Source organism: Manduca sexta, chromosome 12 (assembly GCF_014839805.1).
Source record: "Manduca sexta isolate Smith_Timp_Sample1 chromosome 12, JHU_Msex_v1.0, whole genome shotgun sequence".
Taxonomy (NCBI): domain Eukaryota; kingdom Metazoa; phylum Arthropoda; class Insecta; order Lepidoptera; family Sphingidae; genus Manduca; species Manduca sexta.
In genome coordinates this window covers 7,642,285-7,665,746 of record NC_051126.1, presented here as the reverse complement: position 1 = coordinate 7,665,746, position 23,462 = coordinate 7,642,285, and the positions used below count along the sequence as shown (strand labels likewise).

The following is a 23,462-nucleotide window of genomic DNA, read 5'->3' as shown; positions in this document are numbered from 1 at the left end:
TAGTACCTACCTATTTACTATTTTATTTAACATCTGATAAAGAGGTCTGGAGATCACCCACCAAATGGTACCTAAATGGCAAAATTCCACTAGCGAAACCACCCAGAAGTTAGATATATCGTATTTAAATTACTTAGCTGTACTCTTTTTGTCCTGACGATTTCTAAGGTTAAATTATCTTACATGATTTCTTACCTATGATGATGATTGACATGATGATGATTCTGGTACGTATTTAAAATTTGCAATTGTTTAATTGAGTTAGTAAACAAAATTTTGATTAAAATATTGTGATCTATTACTAAAAATAACATGAAATTATAAATACATACAGACTACAATCGATATAGAAACAAAAATACAAATGTTATCACTGTGCGTAACGCGCGGGCTATTAAGTGCAGTCGATCACGTATACGTACAACTACAACCTATTGTTTACTCATTTAAAATTGGACTCGTGTATCGTTTTGAGGACGGCTAATTGCCCTCGGGGTAACTAAAATAAACGGTAGACAGAACAGTTCGGTCATTGAAAAAATATAATTTAAAATAAAATGATTGTTTCAAATGACGGTAGATGTATGAAATAACCTATTTTCGTACGAAATTGAATAAAAATGTTGATAAATTTATCTCAATCGAAAACAGCGGGAACTTAAACCGATAATACCCTTTGCAAACTATTCTTGAATAGGTGTTTTACAATGTCAAGGTCCCTAATTGTATAATAATGATTTAATTCTTAGTCATAATAGTACTAAAATTGTAACAGAAAACATTTATATTAACAATAAAATTCATATTAATAAAGTAAAAATACTTACACTTGTGATTTCTGTCCTTGTACATCTTTGAAAAATAATATGAGCGTGGCATAAATTACTGCGGCTTTTAAAGTCATGATTTAAAACTGAACATCGGTTCACGGAGACACAAGCACGGAACCGCGACCGGTCCGCTTCGCGTGATCGGTTCGCTACTACTGCATTTGCACAAAACTGGAAGCTGCTCTCTATGCGGACAGCGGACGTTGGATAAAGGCTGCGCAGGAGTCATCCGCTACATGCTAGCTATGGTGTAAACAATTGAGCTTTTACATACACGTTAGGTAAATTCAGACTCGACTAGTAGGTATTGTTTGACGTAAGTAACTCGTGCGTCACAAGTACCTACACATAATAGATAACCGCATTTAGTTTATTACTTAGTGTAAACTCCGCTGTTATTTGGAAATGTCCTGCATTAAAGTACAAGTTTGTTCAATGAAAGTTTATATAAGGCAAATATTTTTTATTTGAATAATTCATTTATACATTTTTAGAGCCGGTTGCATACAATTTACTGTATACGTGATGAAATTTAAATCTTGCAAAGATTTGTTAACCTTTCGAAATGACGTTCCGTGTATGGTAGCGCTCCTTCGATGAAACTTCCTAGCGCCGGAACTTTAAGTTTACCTGAAATAATTTCTGGTGCTAATATATGGAATACCAGCTGAGCAGCATGACAATTTTTGTTGTTTGTGTTCCACTCTGCAGCAGATTTTAGTAATGTTTCTTTTGTGTATGGTTTATCTCTTTTAAAGTGGAATATAGTTTCTCATTTCCGCCCTTTAAAATTTCATTGACTATTTTCAAGACATGCATTGGTCTTTCCATACGTAAAGCCAATTTTAGTGCTTTGATTAACTTTTTATCATGCAATAAGTTCATTAACTCTTGCTCTTGTAAAATCATTTCTTCTCGGGCTTTAGCCATTTGTTCTCGTTTTTCTAAAGTTACGTCTTTTAATTTAACTAATTTTGAATCCGAGCCTCCTGTAATAATCATTGATTCATCTTTCATAACTGCTAGAGACCATATTTTACCGTCATGATTATCTAGAGACATTTTACAATCTGATGTTTTTATATTCCACAATTTTAGTAAGCCATCTGCACCACTCGAGATTATTTGCTGTCCTCTACTGAGGAACTCAATTTTAAGCACAGAACTTTCATGTCCTTCAAATGTTTTTAAGCAGCTCAAATCAGCTATAGACCAAAGCTTTATTAGGCAATCAGCTGAAGATGTAAGAACTACTTGGTCAACAGGTGAAAATCTCACACACCAAATGCCTCTTCTGTGGCCTTTTAAGACACCCAAAAGGCTCAGGTCGTCTGTCCATAATTTTGCTGTTTTGTCTTGGGAACCAGTAGCAATCATTTTATCATTAGGTGATACAGCAACACAGTTAATGTCCATTTGATGTGCTAACTCAGTATGACTTGATTTTAATTTATTATTTAATGATTCTTCATCATTGGGAACAGTCCAGATTTTTAAACAGTTATCTTGACTAACTGAGGTAAAAAATTTGCTTGATGTTTGTGACGCAAAAACTGAGCCAACAGAAGCAGTGTGTCTAGTGCCAACACCTAGGCATACAATTTTGTTTTCTTCGGTTTGGAGCCATATCCTAACTGAATTGTCCTTACTAGAAGATACAAACATTTCTGGCTTTGTAGGGAAGCAGGCTAAGGAAAGTACAATATCAGTATGACCTTTGATTAAATGACAATCCATGCTATCTAGTTCATAACATTTGAGATCTTGACTGTTTGTTGCCACAACAATATGTTTCTCATCTTTGCCAACAAAAATTATGTCTAGGACTTCATCAGTGAAACCAATCATTTGTTTAACAAAACTAAATGTTTCAAGGTCATGTAAAATGATGTTGTGATCAGCAGTTACTACAGCCAAGACATTTCTGACTTCATTAAACATTAGGTGAGTAATCGCCAATCCACCTTCTTCTGATGCTGCAGAGACCAAGCTGTTATTTTGTTCGTACATAAGACGGCTTATAGATAAATTCCATATTTTGACAATACCTTTTTCACCTGCACAAGCTACATAAACTCCTTCTGTTTCTGCCTTTTTTGTAAAATTGGGTATTTTAAATGTGAAAGGCAATAAAAAAGTATCTTCAATACCTTCATAAACTGGTAAAACTCTAAGAGCTTTGCTTTCATTTACTTTCCATAATATAAGAACTCGATCTCTACCAGAACTAACCATGTGTTCACCATCAGATGTAAATTGTAAAGAAGTGATTTTGCTAAAATGTCCTGAATATACTTGATGTTCTTTGCCAGTTCTAGAATGCCAAGATCTGATTTTTGTGTCATCTGCTGCTCCAAAAATTAATTGTTTATCAGTATCGGGATGATATTGTAATACTGAAAAAACTCCCATGGCACCTCTCAAACTACTAGTGCATGTGTTATGAGCTAAGTCCCATAGCCTAATATTGCCATCTGAGCCACCAGAAGCTAAATTTTCATTTGCTTTGTCGAAAGCTAATTTTGCAACTGGTCCTTTGTGGCCCGATCTCCAAACCTTCTCTTGTTTACCTGTTTCTCGATCCCACAGTTTGATTAGTCCACTTTTATGAGCACTAACAATCTTTTCATTATTATGACATATTCTAAATGTGTAAATTTGGTCAACTTCTTCATCATCTGCTCCTTGGCCTATTACAAGAACCTCAGATAATGTGTTTACATCAACAACTTTTATTGTGTCCTCACATAAGCATAGTAGATGAGCACCGTCATTAGTCCACTGTATATCTCCGCCAGTATAGAACGCAGTATAATCTGCGGTCTTTTCATATCTGGAATAATAAATATGAAATTTTAAAATTTAAATTTTAAGGAAATTTTATTACGAAAATTCCGAATAATCCCATAAAAATTATATAGACGAATATTAATTTACGAGTTCTTAGTATTTTAGAATTAGAGTCCCTCTACAACAAGCAGAATTGCGGTGGCACTGAAATGAATGAATATAATACTAATTTAATTACTGGGTATTACGATACTATATCTAATATCCAAAGTAACGATGCATGATACATATTTTGTATTGCTTTGTAAATCATTTGTGAAGTAGTAAAGGTTAGAAGTTTAAAAACATTGGTAAACATTTGATGCAGGCACACATGCTCCGCGTTTACATTAAATGATACGAAAAAAACCTGCTGAAAATATAGATAAAAACGACGCTTACATTTCTTTTAAATTAGCCATTTCTTGATTTTTCTCTAAAACATCGATTAACAAATAAAGAATAGAATTTTCGTTTTCGTATTCTACACCATGCTTACTTCATTGACTTTTTTTTTTATTCCTAGCTAGGGAAATTTTGACGTATGTGTTTAGTGTTGCCAGATAACCAAAGAGAATACAAATATTATGTAGGCAGATAACAGTCTTAGATCGATAAGATCTACTAAATCTAAGCTCATCATTCCGGTTTTTAAGAAAAAAATATATTCTTATAATATTATTTTATAACATACAAGAAGACGTATTTATACATATAGTTATTAGTAAGGGGGTCAATCGCAAATAAAGTAGGGGTGGGTGGTAGGCTTTATAATTATACCCAATAAACAGACAACTTTCAGTTCATTATAACGAATGAATGAGTTATAGTACCCTCTGTGTTATACTAAGTTAGCAAGGCATAATTGGAATTTTTACTGCCAAAAATTAAATTAAATCGAAAATTATAGTTCACTAATAACCAAGTGTTTCTTGTGGCTTGCGTTGGGGTTAAATTGGACGCTTTTTCAACGTGTTAATCAGTGTTCTCGAATTTTTTTTACAAGAATTCTATAGAAGTTATAATGAATTATTAACTTAGCTATATGTCATTAAATATACTAAATGGTATATATTTTTTAAATTTCTTAATATAACAGTTACTGTTTTATAAGGCTTTGAAAAAGTACCATACTTTTAGAAATGTGTGAGAAAGATAGGACCTTCACAGGTATAGTTCGGACTACTCTCTAAAACCGTCTATGATAAAGGGATTCTAAAATCCATAAAAAGAGTGTATTCTGATCTAGATAGTCATTTATAAACATTCAAAAATTTTTATAAATTTCGTAAGATATTTTTAGAAGCGAACTTTGTTTTTTTAAAAGTTCTAGGCATACGATCTTACCCCTCATGATTGACACTGTAGATATTTTAAAATATTCGAAGAAATAGTACATACACGTGTAAATAAATAACAAAATTGATCATTCACCTGAGCTAAAAAAATACATAATAACTGAGTTCAGACGTTTTCGTGTGTAAATTTTGACACAAACTTACAATATTTAACAAGTGCTAGATCGAATCGATTTTTTATCCGTTCTTTAACGACAATTAATTGTATGCGCAAAGATCGGATCTCAGGGAATATAGGTGTTTCGACAAATTTGAATAAACAAGTCACAAGATTTATTTCCTTTATAATACTATATAACTACAAAATTAATTGAAAACAGTAAATACTAAATTAAAATTAGGCAAATTCTTGCATGGGGTTAATCCGATCTGCCAGGGAATGACGAAATACCGATATTCTGTTTGTTAGCACCGTAAACATTATTTACTTGACGGAACCATTCATGTGAACTAGTGGAACATAGGGAACAACATGGGGTCGCAGGTAGTGTTGTCTAAAAACAAAAATTATAACACAATTGCAAGTTATTTGGTATACGATGTTACACCTCCTACGATCTTACCCCAACGCGTCTTACTACTCATGGTGTAAACCTATAAATAATCTACAATATAATCTATGCGTGTGCCAAATTTCATGCAAATCCATTCAGTAGTTTCTGTGTATACATATTAGTACGTACTATATAAACAAACACCCCCCTTTAAAACAATATTGGTAAGAAATAAAATGAACTTTGTGGTATAATGGCAATATTAAGAAATAATATTATCTGAGTATTTCCGATCGAGTGAGTGCAAGAATGGTCTGTCATAAATGGAAAAGATAAAATAAACAGCGGAATGAAAGAATGATTTCATGGGCTATTTATGTACAGAATAGTTCATAAAAGAGCAATAGTTCTTTGGTAACTGTTCAACTTTGCACAAGTCTAGTCTACTTGCTGTCAAGTTAATTGTCAAATTGTCATTGTCAAGCAAACGTAAAACATCGTGTGTTGTGTCGATACGATGCACAAATTGAATAATAAATCAACATCGCCTATTATGAAAACGTGACCAATTTCTAATTGATTCCTCAAATGGATAATTTGAGAGTCGTAATTTGCACCAAAGAATAGTGGAAACCAATTAAATATTACCAATATTATAAGCGGTAAAAATGTCGAAGAATGGCGAAGTGTCACCAAATCAAGGTAACTCGAATATTTGCGCTGTAATTTGTGTTTTTATTTATAATAACAGAGCAATGAACGTGATGTTTGTTTATATTACAGGTCCAAGTAGGCCCACTCCGCCAAAACCTGACCTAAATTTATTTAGTTCAGAGAAGCGAAAGATTTTGGAGTTGCCGTTGGGGAATACGTCTGACAGTGTGGCTTTTATACCATTCTCGTCTAGCACTTCGTCAGCGCCGAAGCCTCGCGTCCCGTCGCGAACCATCAGAGATGTGCTGCCAGAAAACACCAGGTAACATTTCATGTTGTGATTTGACACTGTCAATAACATAATAATTTATCAATGTTAATATTGCAGGAATATTGTATGTCTGATTTTTCAAAACAATAATATATACCTGTAATTCACAAGGGTTAGCATAGACATGATTAGTAAAGATATAACAAAGAGTGGCTTCACTACACATAAAATACTACACATCTGCAGAGTCTCTGTATTAGATGGTCTGGTAAAAGTATATGTATCACAACATAATATATAGTGAACTTATTATCTCAAGCCAGCCTTGTTTGTGAAGCAGTCATTTTAATACCTGTTAATGCCAAGAAGTTAGTGTTCTTTATCATAATTTGCCACTGATTAATTGTGAATACTGATTTAATGTTTATGTAACAGATAAATATTTTTCGAGATTGTATAATTTGAATTATTTACAATAGATAGCAGCACCATATATAGTGAAAAAAAATTCAGCTATGTTCATTTCTTGTAATTTTTATTTGTGAGTGGAAAATTTGTGCTACTGATGTTTGGACAGCTAGTTAAACCAGGTGGGATGAAGTATATTTGCAGTATATAGTGAAATAAGACAGTTACTATTTACAACCTAAGTTGTACAAAAAAAAACATTCCATTACATGGTTCATATTAGTAATTTTTATTTTATTTGAATAACACAGAATTATTGATTGTCTAATATAACCTCCAGCTTTATTCACATTGTAGTTCAAGTACCCTACTTCAAGATCCATGAATCTCTTCAGTAATGAATTTTATGTTTTTGAGTGAGATAACAAACTCACAAAAATAAATATTTTTGCAGAGCATCATAAATTTTATAAAATGCACTTTGCTTGATCCAAAATTTACAGTTATTATAATGCCAGTAGTGTTGCATTGGTGATAAATGTGACAGGGTTTATTCAATTCTCAGATGGAGAGCCTCAGATATTTGTTTCAGATCCAGTTTTTGTCATTGTAATGCTTTGAACTTATGTTTAGTTTTCAAAACAAACAGGGACAGATGCCGAATATATCCCTCCATGCAGTCATCAGGCAAACTGCAGTTGTCTGCAACAGAGGTCTATGACTTCACAGCTGATGACTTGCAAGACCTTGGAGAAATAGGACGAGGTGCATTTGGAGCTGTTAATAAGATGGTCCACAGAAAGTAAGTTAATATATAATATGTTCCTATTATTTGCTAGGATTATGGAGAAGTTAGGCCATGTTTACTTTTTAAAGTTAAAGAAAAGTATAAATTATGGTTTTGTGTATAAGTATGGTTATGGGGCCATTACACTAATCAAGGCTAATAATGAAAATGACTCCATTTGAAAGTAGAAGGTATGTGTGTTATATGAGTTTTAATAAAAATTATATAGATGGAAAAGTAACTAGCAACACAAACTGAAAATAATATTATTTTGATTCCATGTAGCCCAAGAAGTATTAATATTAAATATATCTATGATATACCAGCTATGGTCAATACTCAACATAATAATAATAATAATATTTATTTCCAGGACAAGTAGAGTAATGGCAGTAAAACGCATCCGGTCAACAGTGGATGAAAAAGAGCAAAAACAGTTGCTTATGGATCTAGAAGTAGTAATGAAAAGCAATGATTGTCCTTACATTGTTGAATTCTATGGAGCATTATTTAAGGAGGTAAGTTATCATAGCTTATTTTTTCTTGTAATAAATGACATCCATGTATGTCAGTACCTCAAAGAAAATAGCAGTCATGTTAAATTAAATTTACTCTCAAATAAAGAAAGTATGAAAAAATTGTGATTAATTTGCAAGATCATCCTGCTCCTAACCCAATTCCATACCCATGTAGGGTCAGCACAAAAAACATTTGCACAAATATAGACAAGATTTTGATTTGAACTTGAGGTTTTTATTTCCCTAGACAGTATATATAATAAATTTTAAAAATTCTTAATGCTATGATGATCGATGATGCTGATTCTAGATAATAGTTTTAGTTATAATAATTACATTGTTTTATATTTTTACAGGGTGACTGCTGGATTTGCATGGAATTAATGGACACTTCATTAGATAAATTTTATAAATTTATATGTGAAAGAATGCAAACTCGAATACCTGAAAATATTATAGCTAAAATAACTCTTGCTACAGTTAAGGCTTTAAATTATTTAAAAGAAAAACTTAAGATAATTCATAGGTAAGTAGTCTCTATGGGTCATGTAATGAATATTGAATAGTCTTTATAGGACATACGCATTCGCAAATAATTTCTTACGAGTCTGCAGTGACATGGGGTAGGTTTTAGCTGCCCCATACATCCAGTAAAGGCAAAAACAATTTGTTCAACAAAATAAAACTTATAATCATTCCCTCTTCTCAACGCTGTAACTGCTGGGGCAACTGACAAAAGATTTATCTTTGTTTAATTTTAGACATTTTGCTGTCCTCTTAAAAGTGCCACTGAAGGTGGACCACCTCTGCTGTACCAACGTTACTGTGAATCTAAAACCAAATGATATTAAGCTTAGGATATTCACACATATAATTGCAAACATTTGTCATATTTATCTGTTACCTTAATTTCTGACTTGCATGCAACATTAATATATATTTTTTTTCAGAGATGTAAAACCATCCAATATCTTGTTAGACAGACGCGGGAATATTAAGTTGTGTGATTTTGGTATATCAGGGAAATTAGTGGATTCAATAGCGCGCACGCGCGATGCTGGATGCAGACCTTACATGGCTGTAAGTTATATTTTGATAACTTGACTGCCTCGGTGGCGTAGTTGTATTGCATGTCCGGTACAATAGCGCTCTGAGGTCCTGGGTTCGAATCCCGGGTCGGGCAAAGTGATATTTGGGTTTTTCTGCTCAGTATCAGCCCGGAGTCTGGAATTTGTGCCCGATATGGCGATAGGCTCGCCCCTATCACATCATGGGACGGAACATACTTGGCGAAAAGTGGGTGCCCTAGTTGCGCCTCTGCATACCCCTTCGGGGATAAAATGCGTGATGTTATGCATGTATGTATGTATGTTGAATTAGACTCAGATAACAATTGTTAGCTGATATTGGAGCCAGCTGTTATAAAAAAGAAGCTCTAAACATGGTAAAGACACACCACACATAAAAAAAATTATCCTACATACACCAGTGCGGCTTAATATAAAATTGGCGATACGCACTTCAAAACTACGGCTTTGGGTACTGCAATCGACACATTAAACTAGCATATGTTACTTAAGTGGGCGGTGGGACCAGCGCACCCCATACCCTTAAATGCAATGTAAAGGCCTATAAGTGTTAGTATTTGTATATGGCGAGTCTAAATACATAAAAATTATTACGATTTCAGCCAGAACGGATTGACCCAGGCCGTGCTCGAGGATATGATGTGCGTTCAGATGTGTGGTCATTGGGCATCACGCTAATGGAAGTTGCCACTGGCGCTTTCCCGTATCCTCGCTGGGGATCCGTATTCGAACAACTGCAACAAGTTGTGCAAGGAGATCCACCAAGGCTCACAAACAACAACAATGCATTTTCTAATAACTTCGTCAATTTCGTCAATACTTGGTGAGAATTTCGGTTAATAACTGTTGACATGAAACATACAACGCTCCTATTTTACGAGAAATTTTTTTTCAGCCTCATAAAAGAAGAAACTCAGCGTCCTAAATATAACAGACTGTTGGAGCACCCGTTCATAAAAGGTATAAACCAAAGTCGTGCCGATGTCGCAGCGTACGTGTGCGAAGTGTTAGACGCTATGGAACGTAATGGAGTTAGTCCGTTTACCACAGACCAGCCGGCGCAAGCCTGGGTAGATTAGATACACCACAATTTAAAAAACTTCTAGAATTTTGCGTGAAGAGTTGGTTTGCAAAATGTTGTTCACATTGTTACACATAGGCAATATCTATATCTTTCAAGTGAGACATAATAGTGGAAGTTTGATTCACAGAGAACTTGTTAACCCACTTATAATGCCACATTGTCTAATATTGTAATATAAATTTGCATTTTAATGAATTAGGAATTAACAAAACTTGGGAATATGTGAATCCTTTAACATGCAGCCTTTGCAGTAAGTTGTTGGACATCTCAATGTTTTCCCACTTACTTCCTATTTTATTTGTTGACACAATTTGAGAACAGATTGATTAGTTTTATGTCATATTTACTGCAATATCACTTATTACTGAAATAGAGATAATTCTAATATTAACTAATAATTTACTGTGTAAATTCAGGTAGAATATGTTATTAGGACAAGTAGGTAAAATTTGTACAAACAAGTAGTTTGTATCACTAATTTTATTCTGTATAATAGTACGGATATGTTCAGTTCTCAAAATGAAATAAAGTTATAAAGTTCTATGTTAATTAATACCATTTTAATTTTATTTATTGTATCTTTTTTCAAATGTATATTTATAGTAGAAGGGACTACCCTATTTGTGCAGTTGGGTAAATCAAGAGAAATCTGCTGTTAAGTAATTTGTTATAGTGAACACTTATAATGTTTATGTTGACCTGCAAGGTACAGATTCTGAAATGAAGTTGTTATCTTACAAGCATCAAGTAGGAAATGCCAAGGCATAGCCAGGTTTTGGTATTTTATATTGCTTTCACTTATTTACTGCCACAAGAATCACTAAAGCCACAAAACTGGCAACACATGAAACCAATCCCAACATGTTAGAATAAAAAAAATATAAATAGCATTATTATATTTTTGCTTGTCAACACAAGCACACACTGCAATTTGGTCATAAAATAATTCAAATAAAGTATGCAGTGTAAACATTATGTAAAATAATTAAATAAAATTTTCTTGACTCAAAAATATTTTTTATTTTTATCTAATTATTTTCAATTTTTTACATGTATTCTACAGCATTATATTTATTCTAAAACTTGACCCATCTTAGTACTATTCAACACATTTCCAAACTTCACAAAAAGTTTATACTTGGAACCATCTACTAACTGTGGTGACAAGTAAAAGGCATCCATTTTTTGGAGCCATGTCTAAAAGAGGAATCCAATCATCAACACTTACTATTTTGTCTACCCTTTTGCCCCAGAAATCTACTGATGATATTTTAATGTATTTGTTATTTTCACTAATGTATAAAAAACCTATGACATTTTTAAATGGTAGTGTAGCAGCTGATAGCACAATCAATCCAGTAATACCTGTAAATCAAATATACAACATTAGAGCTTTATTTATTTATTTAATTTCAAAATAGAAGGTTTAACTAGTGAATAATACTTATTCTAATTTTACCAAATATTAAAATATTTACTCACCAACATATGAAGTTGTTAAGAAAGTGTATTCAGGAAATAAATTTAGCATCTCCATAATTCCAGAAATGGGCAATGCGACTGATGTACCGATTGCGTGAAATACCTTAAGTCTGTTAAGGGAAGCTATATATTTTACAAATGGAAAAGAAAATACAGTCTCAAATTTATTTTGGTTATCTTCGACACTTGCCGAGTTACATCTTCTAAGTACAACATTATAATTTCTAATTTTTGTGCATAAAGTACTTAACATTACTGTATTACATGTACTAATTCGATTTAAAAATGTAATCATAGCTTTTACTAGAACTCCCAAAAAGCATTGGTATACTAAAATATCTCAAAAATTGGTTACTGCATATGAAATATAAATAACAATTTACCAATTGTCATTTAACACTGACATTTCACAATCATAGAGTAAAAAGAGGCGGCACTTAGTAAATTGACATTGAACTCACACACATAAACATGAGTTCAGTTTAGGTGAAATTTTATACCAACGTTACACATAAAAAATGACGTAAGGCTGGCAACCATGGAGTTAATATGTACTACGTACACCTGGAGCGCTGACTGATGCCGGAAAAACGGTCTCGAAAGAGAATACTTTTTGGTAGCTGTGTCCTTGTCTAATATGGTGACAATGAAGCATTAAAATATAGGACAAAAATATTTATTGTATAGATTAGACTTACCGTTTTAATTATAAATGAGATAGATTTTCTTTTCAGTATTTCCGTAGATAGTGTTAATACAAAATACTACCTTAGGCAATACTGAAGGAACTGTTTGTGGCTTTAACTTTTTCTTAGCTACTATTAAATACGCATTATCAGTAAAATGTAAGCTTCAAACACATGCAGTTTTATCACATTAGTGTCAAGGTTCATGGCATCAACCGACTAGGCCCTACACTATTTATTAACTAGAATCCTGAAAAGAGAACGCGCAATTTAGACTATAATATTATAACTAGTAATGATGCATGGTTTACACTTTGTGAGAAATTAATCCAGACAGCAAATGTTAATTTATTAATAAATATGGTGTAAAGATGGCATAACAATGCTATATATTTGTCTATAGCATGAATGGGCCGGTAAGGTGAAGTGAGTTTGCAGTTAAGAAAATTAAGTACAAAAAAAAGCTGACATATTTTAGTGTAATAAGTACATCACGTGACGATTCTTACAAAAACATTGCAAAATTGTAGTTTTTTACCCTTTACTTCTCATATCACACATTATATAAACAAAGATAATTGTCGCGAAAGGTCGCGAAATCATTGAAAGCCTGGCAACACCAAAGTGAGTATCTGCAGATGTATACATAGATATAGTGAGTATGTGCCTATATTTACGCAGATATTGTATCTTTCACCAAATATAAGTAGGTATATTATGTTATGAATATTGTCCATAAATAGAATACTATATCATCTATGTATGTTAAGTGATTTTTGCACACTTTTCTGTTGAGAGTACCGCGTACAGAATATATCTTGCATGAGTGAGTGAGTGGTTTACTGTAGTACCAACATTCCCTGACTAGAAAGTTCCAATATGGCCGAAAGTACAAATGCGCGCCATTTAAGTAGAACTTTTGAAGTTGTGTTTAACTAAAGATCTAAACATATAAAAGTGAGTGGGTTTTGTTTCACTTTCTATTCATACACGTGAGTTGGTTTTCATTTCACTTTGATTTACACACCGCCGAATACAGCACGTATAACTTATAACATTATAATTTGTTTGTCTTACGGTGAATGATCATTTACTTACCTTAATTTGTCTGTATACAGAATTTACCATGTAATTCAGACATCTGCCCGCGGTGAGCGTGTTTATGCTTCCAAATAGAGAAATTACTTATAACCGTTTATACTTAATTTACACTTTGAGACGCCGCGGCGTTCCAGACTGATAGCAAAGGCTTCCATAGTTTAACTTAGTGGAAATCCTAACAACTTATATCCGCACCCTCTGAGGTCTGATGCTCTGAACGAACTCGTATGGAGGTGAATGCATGACCACAAAGCGGTGATCCTTGAGTCATCCGGTTGGAGGCGACCAGCAATCGCCCGGTACTTCCCTCGTAGAGTGGGGGAGGATCCGATTTAATTGTGCTTTAACATTAGTAACATAACTTAGAGATGATGCCGAAAAGGCTCTATAACAATTACGAATTTGTTTGTGCACTTGCTTATTGTACCAAATCAAAATCTGGAACGTCGCGTTACTCTTTTACTATTTTTGGCACCCTTAGGACTAATATAAAGCTTTGGCTCTAACTTATATTTACGAGATTGAACTTGTACTAAATTACTATTCTAATCTTGACCAAGATAACCATCCAGTATCAGTTCTATAAGTCTTGGTAGCCTACTCACTGGCATTGCGACAGCAATGTCATAGATTCATTTATAATTAACAGGAGCGGTCTCTCTGACGTGATACGATAAGGAATTTGCCGCCATCTAGGAATATTGTCTTGGAAGACCACAGTCCGTATAACACAGAACATTACAAGGTATGTCATGATGCTATTATCTTTCGTTTCCTTCCGACATATGATAAACTTATTAAAAACCCTTACTCATAAATGCGAAGCAGATTTAGACATAGTTGATTTTGTTCTCATATCAAGAGATAATCGACACTTACACACATTGAACATACCTATTTTTATATTTTTATTAGGTGCGACATCATCGCACGTGATATTTTACCTTTTCGCCACTAAACCCCCAAACGGGCGAAAACAATAATACGATAATCTTATCCCACTGTATAAAAAATATGGTTACACTATTCACAATTTATCAATAAAACTCTACCTATGAAAGGATATTCCACAACCTGGATAGGATTCTTGCTTACATCTGCTCACAATACAAGTATTCACCATAATTACGCAGTAATTTCTACGATTTAAAAAAAGCTAGCTTAAAAGTTATTCAATCCTTCTTTATCGTCAAACCACAAATGTAAACAAACGCCATTTTGTTCAATAGCATTCATTCATTATTTCATTACATGGTGTTGCTAAGCGTAAACTACAATAACTTCTACTATACGACTGCTATAATAATTCCATTTATTAATTTGTAACATAATAATATAGACAATATTATTTTATTTTATTTTTTATTACTGTAGTCTTATATAGATTTTTTATTTATGTACTAATACTGCCATAAATATTATTAATTTAGAAGGCAATGAACGTTGGCAATATGTGCGAGAGGGACACAGCTACCAAAAAGTGATTCTCTTTTGAGACCGTTTTCGCCTTACATCTATTGCTAATACAAAATGAACTTTACGTTGTAGGCATAAAATATCTTTTCAGTATTAATGTCAAACGTAGTAAGCTCTCCAGGTACATATTAACTCCATGCTGCCAACTTACTATAAATCTGCTCCTCTCTAGGGAAGTTTCTTACTCAATCAATAATATGATATTCATAAAAAATACTGACCATAAATCTTACACGGATACAAATTATGATTTTATTTATAATTTGGAATACAAATAAAATGTTCACAATTTTGAATAATTTCCTTTATTTAATAACTAATTATGATTACCAAATATACAATAGCGTTACACAAATTTCTTATGTATATATTGCATACAGAGTTTAGGTCTCTTACTCAAAAATTAATTGCAGTCCAATTTACCGTTATTTATTTCTATGTTATAAAGAAATTGAACAGTATGATACCTTACAGATATGATCTTTTTCCGTCCAAACAATAATTACCAAGATTACAATCATTGCAAAGACAAACCCATAGGTTTCGCAAGTGGCCTTTTTTTGGAAGCTATAATAATAGCCAACATACTTTCTAGATTTTTTGGTCTATTATGTTGGTACTAGATATAACGTAAAGTTTTGCCAACAAAACCTTGACAGGTCTATCTGACAGGGTTAAGATACATAATCATTTTTAAAAATCCTTGTCCGAAACATCATTACATAAAATGTTCTAAGTGCTTTACAATATTGGAAATTTAGCTGAGCTTATAAATCCGGAATTACACGCTGAATCCAGTAACGGATTTAGGATCTGAAAAATGGATGCATCAAAAACCAAATCTCAAGCAAGGATGAGAAAAGTCCTGTAGGAATTAGGAAATATTTTTTTACACCAACCGGTGAACAAACTACTATTCACAAAAAAAAAAACAAAAAAAAGAATTTTAACATTCCGAAATATCGATAAAGTTATTTGAAACGATTCTAAACACTATGTACATATACAGCACTAGTTCTCTGCGCCATTTTAGATTTTCAATTTATTGAATGTCTCGTTGGCTTGAAAAATATAATTTGTACGCAGAAATTTTAGATTATTTAGTTACTTAAAGCAGTTGTAGTGGAAATTTTGTTTAAGAAGTACAATTGATGCAATCATAATACGAAACAATACATTATTCTGTGAGTTTTGAAGATCATAGAATAAATTCAATTCAATATGTCGGCACACGAGCAAATGAGGGCAATGTTGGATCAATTGATGGGCACTGCTCGAAATGGTAATTTTAATTTATATACTTATAATATCTATAATTGCTAATATTTGACCAAATTAGTCGTGGTGCTCTGATATTATAATTATGTACATAATCACATATTCCAATAACAAACCATAAAATCTATTTTAAATTAATAATAATTATGTAAATTACATACTTAAACATTTTAATAAAAAATAATAAGGGCAGTGCTCTTACTGATTAAGCGTTAAAACATTAATTAGTAAACATGTTAATTTAAATTTGTTCCTGCAGATTGGAATGTCTAGGTTCCCATATTAAGTTGGAATTTATTTTGTAGTCATATGTTTAATCTGAGATATAATTCTTTAATTGAGTTGGTCCATAATTATAAAGATATTATATTTTGTGAAAGTGTAATTATTCGTTTCTTAAGTATATAATACGAAAATTATGGTATACCATATGGTAGACCTGTTATATGTTTTATTTTTTACCAACTAAATATTAATCATACTAAAATATGTTTTTGTATACTTATGAAAGCCTATTGGCAACATTTCTTGGTTTGTTTTATTTTGTAATGACTGACAAGAAATAAACATTTTAAAAGACATTGACAATTATTAATATGAATGGGGTTGTTCAATGTTACATTGTTAATATTATTGATTATAATATCCAATAAATATTGTTTTAGGTGAAACTGATAGACATGGGGTAAAATTTTATGATGATGCCGTGTGCAAATCATTTTTATTGCAATGTTGCCCACATGAAATTTTATCATCAACGGTAAGTTTTATTATGAATGTATGGGTTTTTGCAGCATAATGTAAATTCTGAGGTATCATTATAAATTTGATGTTTGTAATTTTAAAAATAAAAATTTTGTTAAACTAAGCCTTGCGTCTTAACATTTCGAGATTCTTTTTATTGGTGTTAACTTCTAGTAGATGTGTTCAGAATATTGGTTAATTTTACTATTGATTATTGATTAAATATTATTTATTTTACAAGAACTACTTACTAAAGTTGTATCTGTGAAATAGGTGTTTGCAGACAGGTCAGTAATTTTTAGGGAATTCCACATAAAAAAATATATAAATAATTTTCTATAAATTATTTCCAATTTAGTAATAAACGATATTGAAATATCTCTATTACATTAATTAATTTAAAAACCCACTTGAAAATATTTTTGTAACTAATGAGTTAATTTTATTTATAAAGTTTCTTACACTGGCATTGTCTAAATTGTTAACTCTTGAAAATTCGGACATAATTAAAAATTAAGAAACAATAGTATATTTTCCAAGTTAAGGGAGAAAATGAGAAAAGTTTATTAAGTATTTTTGTTCTATTCCTTTGAACATAAGCATGTTGTATGTCCCATTCGTCGCTCAAAATATATAAACGTCACTAAAATACAGTATAAAAGACCATAAAGAAAATACAATTTTTGTCATGGCTTTGAATATTTTTACTAGTCACATCTTTTAATGTTTTTTTTTTATTTCTTCTACAACAGCTATAATTTTAATCATAGTAGAGGTTTATAAACTACACTTTATGATATAAAAACACTAAGATTGAAATTCTGATAAATTGGTTGATTTTGAATGTTCAAATAATTCAATTAAAATCCTATGTTTTGCAGAAACCATCCAACATTAAGAAGCTCTTAGTTTGATGAAATTTTGTTTACAAAATTATTTAAATTACTAATAATTGCTGTTTTTAGAATTTTATTAATGATATCTCAGAAATTCGTAATTTGGGAGTTGCAGTGTTCTCTTTATCTTCACATACACTAGGATACTAACATGAAACAATTTAAATGTAGAATTGTGGGTAGTTTGTGGGTTTATCCTATTGTATGTGATACATTCTCATTCTGTCATACCTGTTGCCATATGATGCTGTAGTGACACTGGTGATTTCTTACATCTGAGTGGCATTAACTGTGGTAAAATATGCTTTTCAGAAAATGCCCAACACTAGTCTTTATTGCTCATCACAATACTTAACAGATGAGGGATAGATTGTATGAGTTAGGCTGTTCTGTAAGTACCATGATGTACGTATAAAAACATTTATAGTTAGCTGATTGTATTCTTACTGCTATGCAGGATTTAATTTAATTTAATAAGGCCTTTGAAATAATAAAATTATTCAACGGTTTCTAATGCTGCTTCGGTGAGTACATTCGAAAATTTTAGGATCATGAAAAATGTTAAGCTGGGTCAGAGATATTTGGTGACATACATTCTTACTACTTTGGGTACGTACGGGAGCTATATACATGGCTAGAATATGAACGAAACTGCATGTAATAGGAAAATATTTAAATCTTTATCAACTTGTATATTTCTTTCAAATAAAGAAATCATAAGAGTCTGCACAATAAAAATATCAATGCAACTTAAACTTAGTAACTGGTTAATTGATGTTATGCACTAATTATGCCTATGAAAATATATGTATTATACTGATTAAATAAAGTACATATTGTCCAGAATTTTGTACTGACAGATAATACTTGTAACATTATTAATTAACCTGAAATACTTTTAGCTATATATTGATGAATGGAGTTAAATTCTTATTTACGTTTATAATGCAGTAATAAATTGTACTCTTGTAATCTCAAGCCCTTAATTGTTTTGACCATTCGCTTTACATAATTTAAATAGTACTTAATTAAGTTGATTCAATTATTTCATAAAAATCAAAATATATTAAGTACTTAATACATAACTACATAGTATCATTATACAGTCAAATCTCAATTAAATATATGTATTTCATACAATTACCATCATCCATATTGTAGATTTGATGTCTATAGTGCAATTGATTAATTTTCTGTTGTATTATACCCTTAACCCGGGAGTACTCAGACCACCATAAATGTTTGCAGATACTAAGGTGAGGCTATTTTACTCACACTAAAAGTGCAGTCTCAACATATTATGTGTTTAGGTGCACTTTAACTTGATGTTAGTAATAGAATAGTTACACCTAAACTTAGTTAATATTATAATGAGAATTTGAAACTTATACAATTTTGTTTTATACATAAACATAATTGTTTTGTTCAGTTTTTGTAAGAATTAAAGATTATTTTCATAGTACCATTTTTGATACTAATCCAGGCCATATAAAATGCTAATTATAGCGGGATCTCTGGATGATATGAGGTATAATGCTCAGAGCGCTTTCAACTTTAGCAGCGTAGTTGCATCGCGACACTTAACGGAAAAATTAAAGGCGCTCGTAGGTTTTCACCTTTGCATTGTTTGTGGTAATTTTTATGGATTTCCAAATCAGCATGGCATGGTATGTTAATGTAGCGATACAGCTGCACAACTAATTTAAAAGTGCCCTTATACTGTTATTAATTAAATATTAATAAGAGATACATATATATAGCTTTATAAGTGTTTTAGGTTAACCACTTCCTAATTCAACAAAAATATTCTTATTCTGACATATGTTTTATGAGGGAAAAAAATTAAATCCAATCAAACTTCCTCAAGTATGGTGCATGCTCCTGTTGACATGAATTATTTGTGTGAGGCGAGGGATAAAAAAAATTGTTACGTTGTATTTTAGAAAATAATACACTTTTAAGTCTACTATCAACCATGAGTAAAATGATTACCTTTTTCGAATACTGTGAGTACTCGCGGGTTAATGTCAAGACCATGTTATTTACTTTTAATTCTCCTGGAAGTCCTGATATATAATCAATCTCTTGCACTGAATTCTATTGAAAGCTTTTTTTTAATAATTCGGGTAAAAAAAATCTCTCAATAACAATTATGGGTTTGAATGTTTTACATTATAAAATTGTTTTCTCTCACAAAATGTCAGGGCGGATTAGGATATTCGGGAGGGTGAATCCACTGCTATTTTGTAAGTATTTGATAAATTTATTATGATGGAGCCATTGATCTGGGGCTGTGTGGATATGTCGGTGTTTTAGTATGTATTTTTGAAACCTCTTTTTTTTATTATGGAAACATTTTATGTATTTTGTGTGTATAAAAATAATAATGAAACCATGTGCTGTTGATTTTTATATATGTTATTTTGACTTCAGGTATTCAGCCCCATATGGCTGCAAGGGAATACTATAACAGACTTTGTCAGATCAGAAAGTAGAACTTTTATTTTTCATGTAATTTAATATTCTTTACAGCGTATGGATTTAGGTGAGTGTCCAAAAATACATGATTTGGCTCTACGTGCGGATTATGAGCTAGCCTCCAAAACCAAAGATTATTTCTATGACATTGATGTGAGTATCTCCTTGTTATTCTTTTGTAATGGGCGTATCCGGGAATGCGATGTTGGAAGTCATTTTCCTAGACAATATATTCTATTATGCAAAAAAATATATTTTATAGGCTGATAATTAACAGTTGTCTGAGAGTTAGATATTATATTAATTTTCATTTTCAAATTAATTGTAGAATATTATAATTAATCTCGATTACGCCCATGATTCTTCTATTAAATATTTTCGCCAATCCACCTGGTTTAATTATATTTCGTACTGTTAAGGCGACTGAACACTTAGAAGCATTTATAGCCGACTGCGATCGTCGCACGACGGCAGCAAAACAACGTCTTGCGGAAACACAAGAAGAGCTATCGGCAGAAGTAACGGAGAAGGCTAACGCTGTTCACGAATTAGCTGAACAAATTGGTTAAAAATTGGCCCGAGCCGAAGCACTCGGTGAAGAGGGAATGGTTGAGGAGAGTGTGAAGCTTATGGGAGAGGTAAGAAGAGGTTAAAAAATATCACTAAAGGTAGCTAAGTCTAATGAAGTACTTAACTATCTTTGATATCTTACATCACTTGTAAATTTAATCAGAATGAAATTGTTCGTAATTGTAGATTGATGAATTACGCAAAAAGAAAGCAGTCGCGGAACAGGAATATCGTAACTCAATGCCAGCGTCTTCATACCAGCAACAGAAGCTAAGGGTATGTGAAGTGTGCTCAGCGTATCTCGGCATTCACGACAATGACAGGCGGTTAGCTGATCACTTCGGGGGAAAGCTTCATCTTGGATTTATAACTATTCGGGAGAAACTGGCAGAACTTAAGGTAAGATATATTGAGTATTTTTGCATTTTATAGGTAATGTTATTAAAGATATAGTGACGTTTTTACAACACATTACACAACTGAGGAGTTTTATTATTTTGACACATTAAGTCATAATAAGTTTTTCTAGTAACATGTTATATTAATGGCTCACAGAAAACAGTAGACAAAAGGCGAGAAGAGCGTGGGGCTTCGGAGCGTGAGCGCAGCGGTCGTCGTCACTACGTGGGCGGCCGCGAGCTCGACAGGCGAGCGCGCCGCCATCGCGAGTCCGCGCGCGACCGCGACCGCACCAAGGACGACCGCGACAAGGACCGCGAGCGCGGCGACAGGGAGCGCGACCGCGAGCGCGAGCGGGAGCGCGAGCGCGACCGCAAGTACGGAACTAATTATATTTTATTATTTTTGTCTCAAGGTGCGTGCGAATGCGCACCGCTTTTTGCGACCTGTCCAGTACCCCAAGGTGCATGAACAAGGACAGTGTCGACAAGCGATGATAGCGCGTGCCGTGCATTCGGCATATTTGGACTCACCCAGTTATTTATTAAATTCAATCCAAGGTGTGTGTTAGAAGTGACATCAACGGGGCTTATAAAGAGATTTAATTGTATTCATTGTTGTAGACGGAGTCGATCACGTAGCAGAAGTAAGCGTGACGGTTCCCGGGAGCGATCTCGCGGACACGGGGAGCGGGACCGAGACCGCGACGCGAGACGCAGTCGTTCTCATCGATCAACGTCGAAAGATCGCCGTCGGGAATAGCCCCAGCTCAATTATAACATCACCATGTTGTGCAAACTTTGACAATTGTTAAGTTAAATTTTTTAGCCAAGTTGGTAAGCTAGTTTAATGAAATAAGATTAAATATAAATAAAAACGATATATTGTGAATTGTGTGACGCTGGAATTTCATTACCTACTATGCACAACCAGTTCATGTTGTAAATATTAACTTTGGAATTAGAAGAGAGACATTAGTATTTATGGCTGTTAAATTAACTGGCCGCGATACATTGCCCACACGATATTTTGACTTAGTGTAAATTTATTTTATCTAGATGTTATACTGCTAATACCACTACTGATTGCCTTAGAAGAAATTGTTTTCTTTGATAGGTATCTGCGCATAACTGCTAACGTTGAATGCGCCTGAGTAAATTTTCGATGGACTGTTACATTACTGCGACACTGACTGACGAGAGTGGGAGTGGCGGGTCTGGTTAATTGACATTGGACATGGTGCCGTTGTACTCACTGTCACTGCGGTCGGCTTTTGATCTTTCGCGCGAAAAACAATTGCGTACATTTTTGTGTGGTAAACGGTCCTGTTATGTGCTGATACCATTTCGAAGTAAGTTCAATTGAAATGAACGTTTCTACAATGCTCACCGTCCACAGAGAATATTTATGAACTGGCTGTCTCAGAAGGGCAACTGCTGCCTAAATTTGGTTTTTTAATCGGTATTCAAATTTAAGTTACGATTTAGATTCAGCCTCAACCATACGGCGAACTTTTAGGAATTACTGGTTTGAAAATCCACGTGTAGAAATACTTAGGTAGCCACCTGGGCTTAGTACAGACTTACGGGAAAAATATTAGAGACCTAAGAAATTTTTAATCTCGCCTCATTTTGAATTTGGAAGTAAGATGTAAGTACCCTCTCAGTGTGATATTGTGGAAAATCAGCGCTAAAATTTTATATGAATCTTTGGGCAGTCTTGCTTTTGTGTTACTTTTGTTATTGTAATAAAATATAATAAGATTATTTTTGTTTTATTTGAGTATTTGTTTGCATGGACAGAGTGCTTAATTGCGTCTCTAATATGTGAAACACTCAAAATTTGTTGCAAAAATGGTAGATTTCACGAGTGAGTGTGTACTGCATAATGGGTCATTGTAGATTTATCGCTATCTTTATTATACTAGCACTGTAAGACCCTCCCCGAGCAAAAGGCCTGGAACATTCGTACAATCCATTTTCGCACGTGTTGCGGAGGCAATGTGCAATGCAAATACGAATAATTTCTTTA

General features: G+C 33.0%; 3 protein-coding genes and 1 pseudogene across 4 annotated transcripts; 2 read left to right on the top strand and 2 right to left on the bottom strand.

The window, feature by feature from the left end:
• Positions 1-1,278: 1,278 nt before the first annotated feature.
• LOC119189085 lies at positions 1,279-4,255 on the bottom strand (annotated as a pseudogene). The gene is made up of 2 exons (XR_005112234.1): positions 4,062-4,255; positions 1,279-3,663 (listed from the first exon to the last, which is right to left on the bottom strand). The product of XR_005112234.1 is annotated as a transducin beta-like protein 3 (transcript).
• A 1,704-nt stretch (positions 4,256-5,959) lies between these two features.
• On the top strand, positions 5,960-10,841 carry LOC115440402 (dual specificity mitogen-activated protein kinase kinase 4). Its single transcript, XM_030164686.2, has 8 exons — positions 5,960-6,213; positions 6,295-6,487; positions 7,494-7,646; positions 8,005-8,149; positions 8,506-8,675; positions 9,100-9,229; positions 9,840-10,060; positions 10,133-10,841. Exons 1-8 carry the CDS (start codon positions 6,180-6,182, stop codon positions 10,314-10,316), a joined length of 1,230 nt encoding a protein of 409 aa, XP_030020546.1. The 5' UTR covers positions 5,960-6,179; the 3' UTR covers positions 10,317-10,841.
• Positions 10,842-11,321: 480 nt separating this feature from the next.
• Positions 11,322-12,214, bottom strand: LOC115440403 (transmembrane protein 186). Its single transcript, XM_030164688.2, is given in 3 exon segments — positions 11,322-11,507; positions 11,509-11,686; positions 11,804-12,214. Coding segments are annotated over 3 exon segments (588 nt in total). The 5' UTR covers positions 12,099-12,214; the 3' UTR covers positions 11,322-11,392.
• A 3,860-nt stretch (positions 12,215-16,074) lies between these two features.
• Positions 16,075-23,197, top strand: LOC115440383 (putative RNA-binding protein Luc7-like 2). The gene is given in 7 exon segments (XM_030164653.2): positions 16,075-16,348; positions 17,010-17,104; positions 20,517-20,615; positions 20,882-21,100; positions 21,219-21,431; positions 21,588-21,808; positions 22,055-23,197. Coding segments are annotated over 7 exon segments (1,047 nt in total). The 5' UTR covers positions 16,075-16,287; the 3' UTR covers positions 22,194-23,197.
• Positions 23,198-23,462: the final 265 nt, after the last annotated feature.

What these genes read in the sequence shown, in the direction of transcription:
- LOC115440402 (XM_030164686.2), top strand. Translation starts at nt 6,180, where the DNA reads ATGTCGAAGAATGGCGAAGTGTCACCAAATCAAG. An exon ending in AAACTTAAGATAATTCATAG is followed by an intron (nt 8,676 to 9,099) that starts GTAAGTAGTCTC and finishes ATTTTTTTTCAG; the next exon opens with AGATGTAAAACCATCCAATA. An exon ending in GTCAATTTCGTCAATACTTG is followed by an intron (nt 10,061 to 10,132) that starts GTGAGAATTTCG and finishes ATTTTTTTTCAG; the next exon opens with CCTCATAAAAGAAGAAACTC.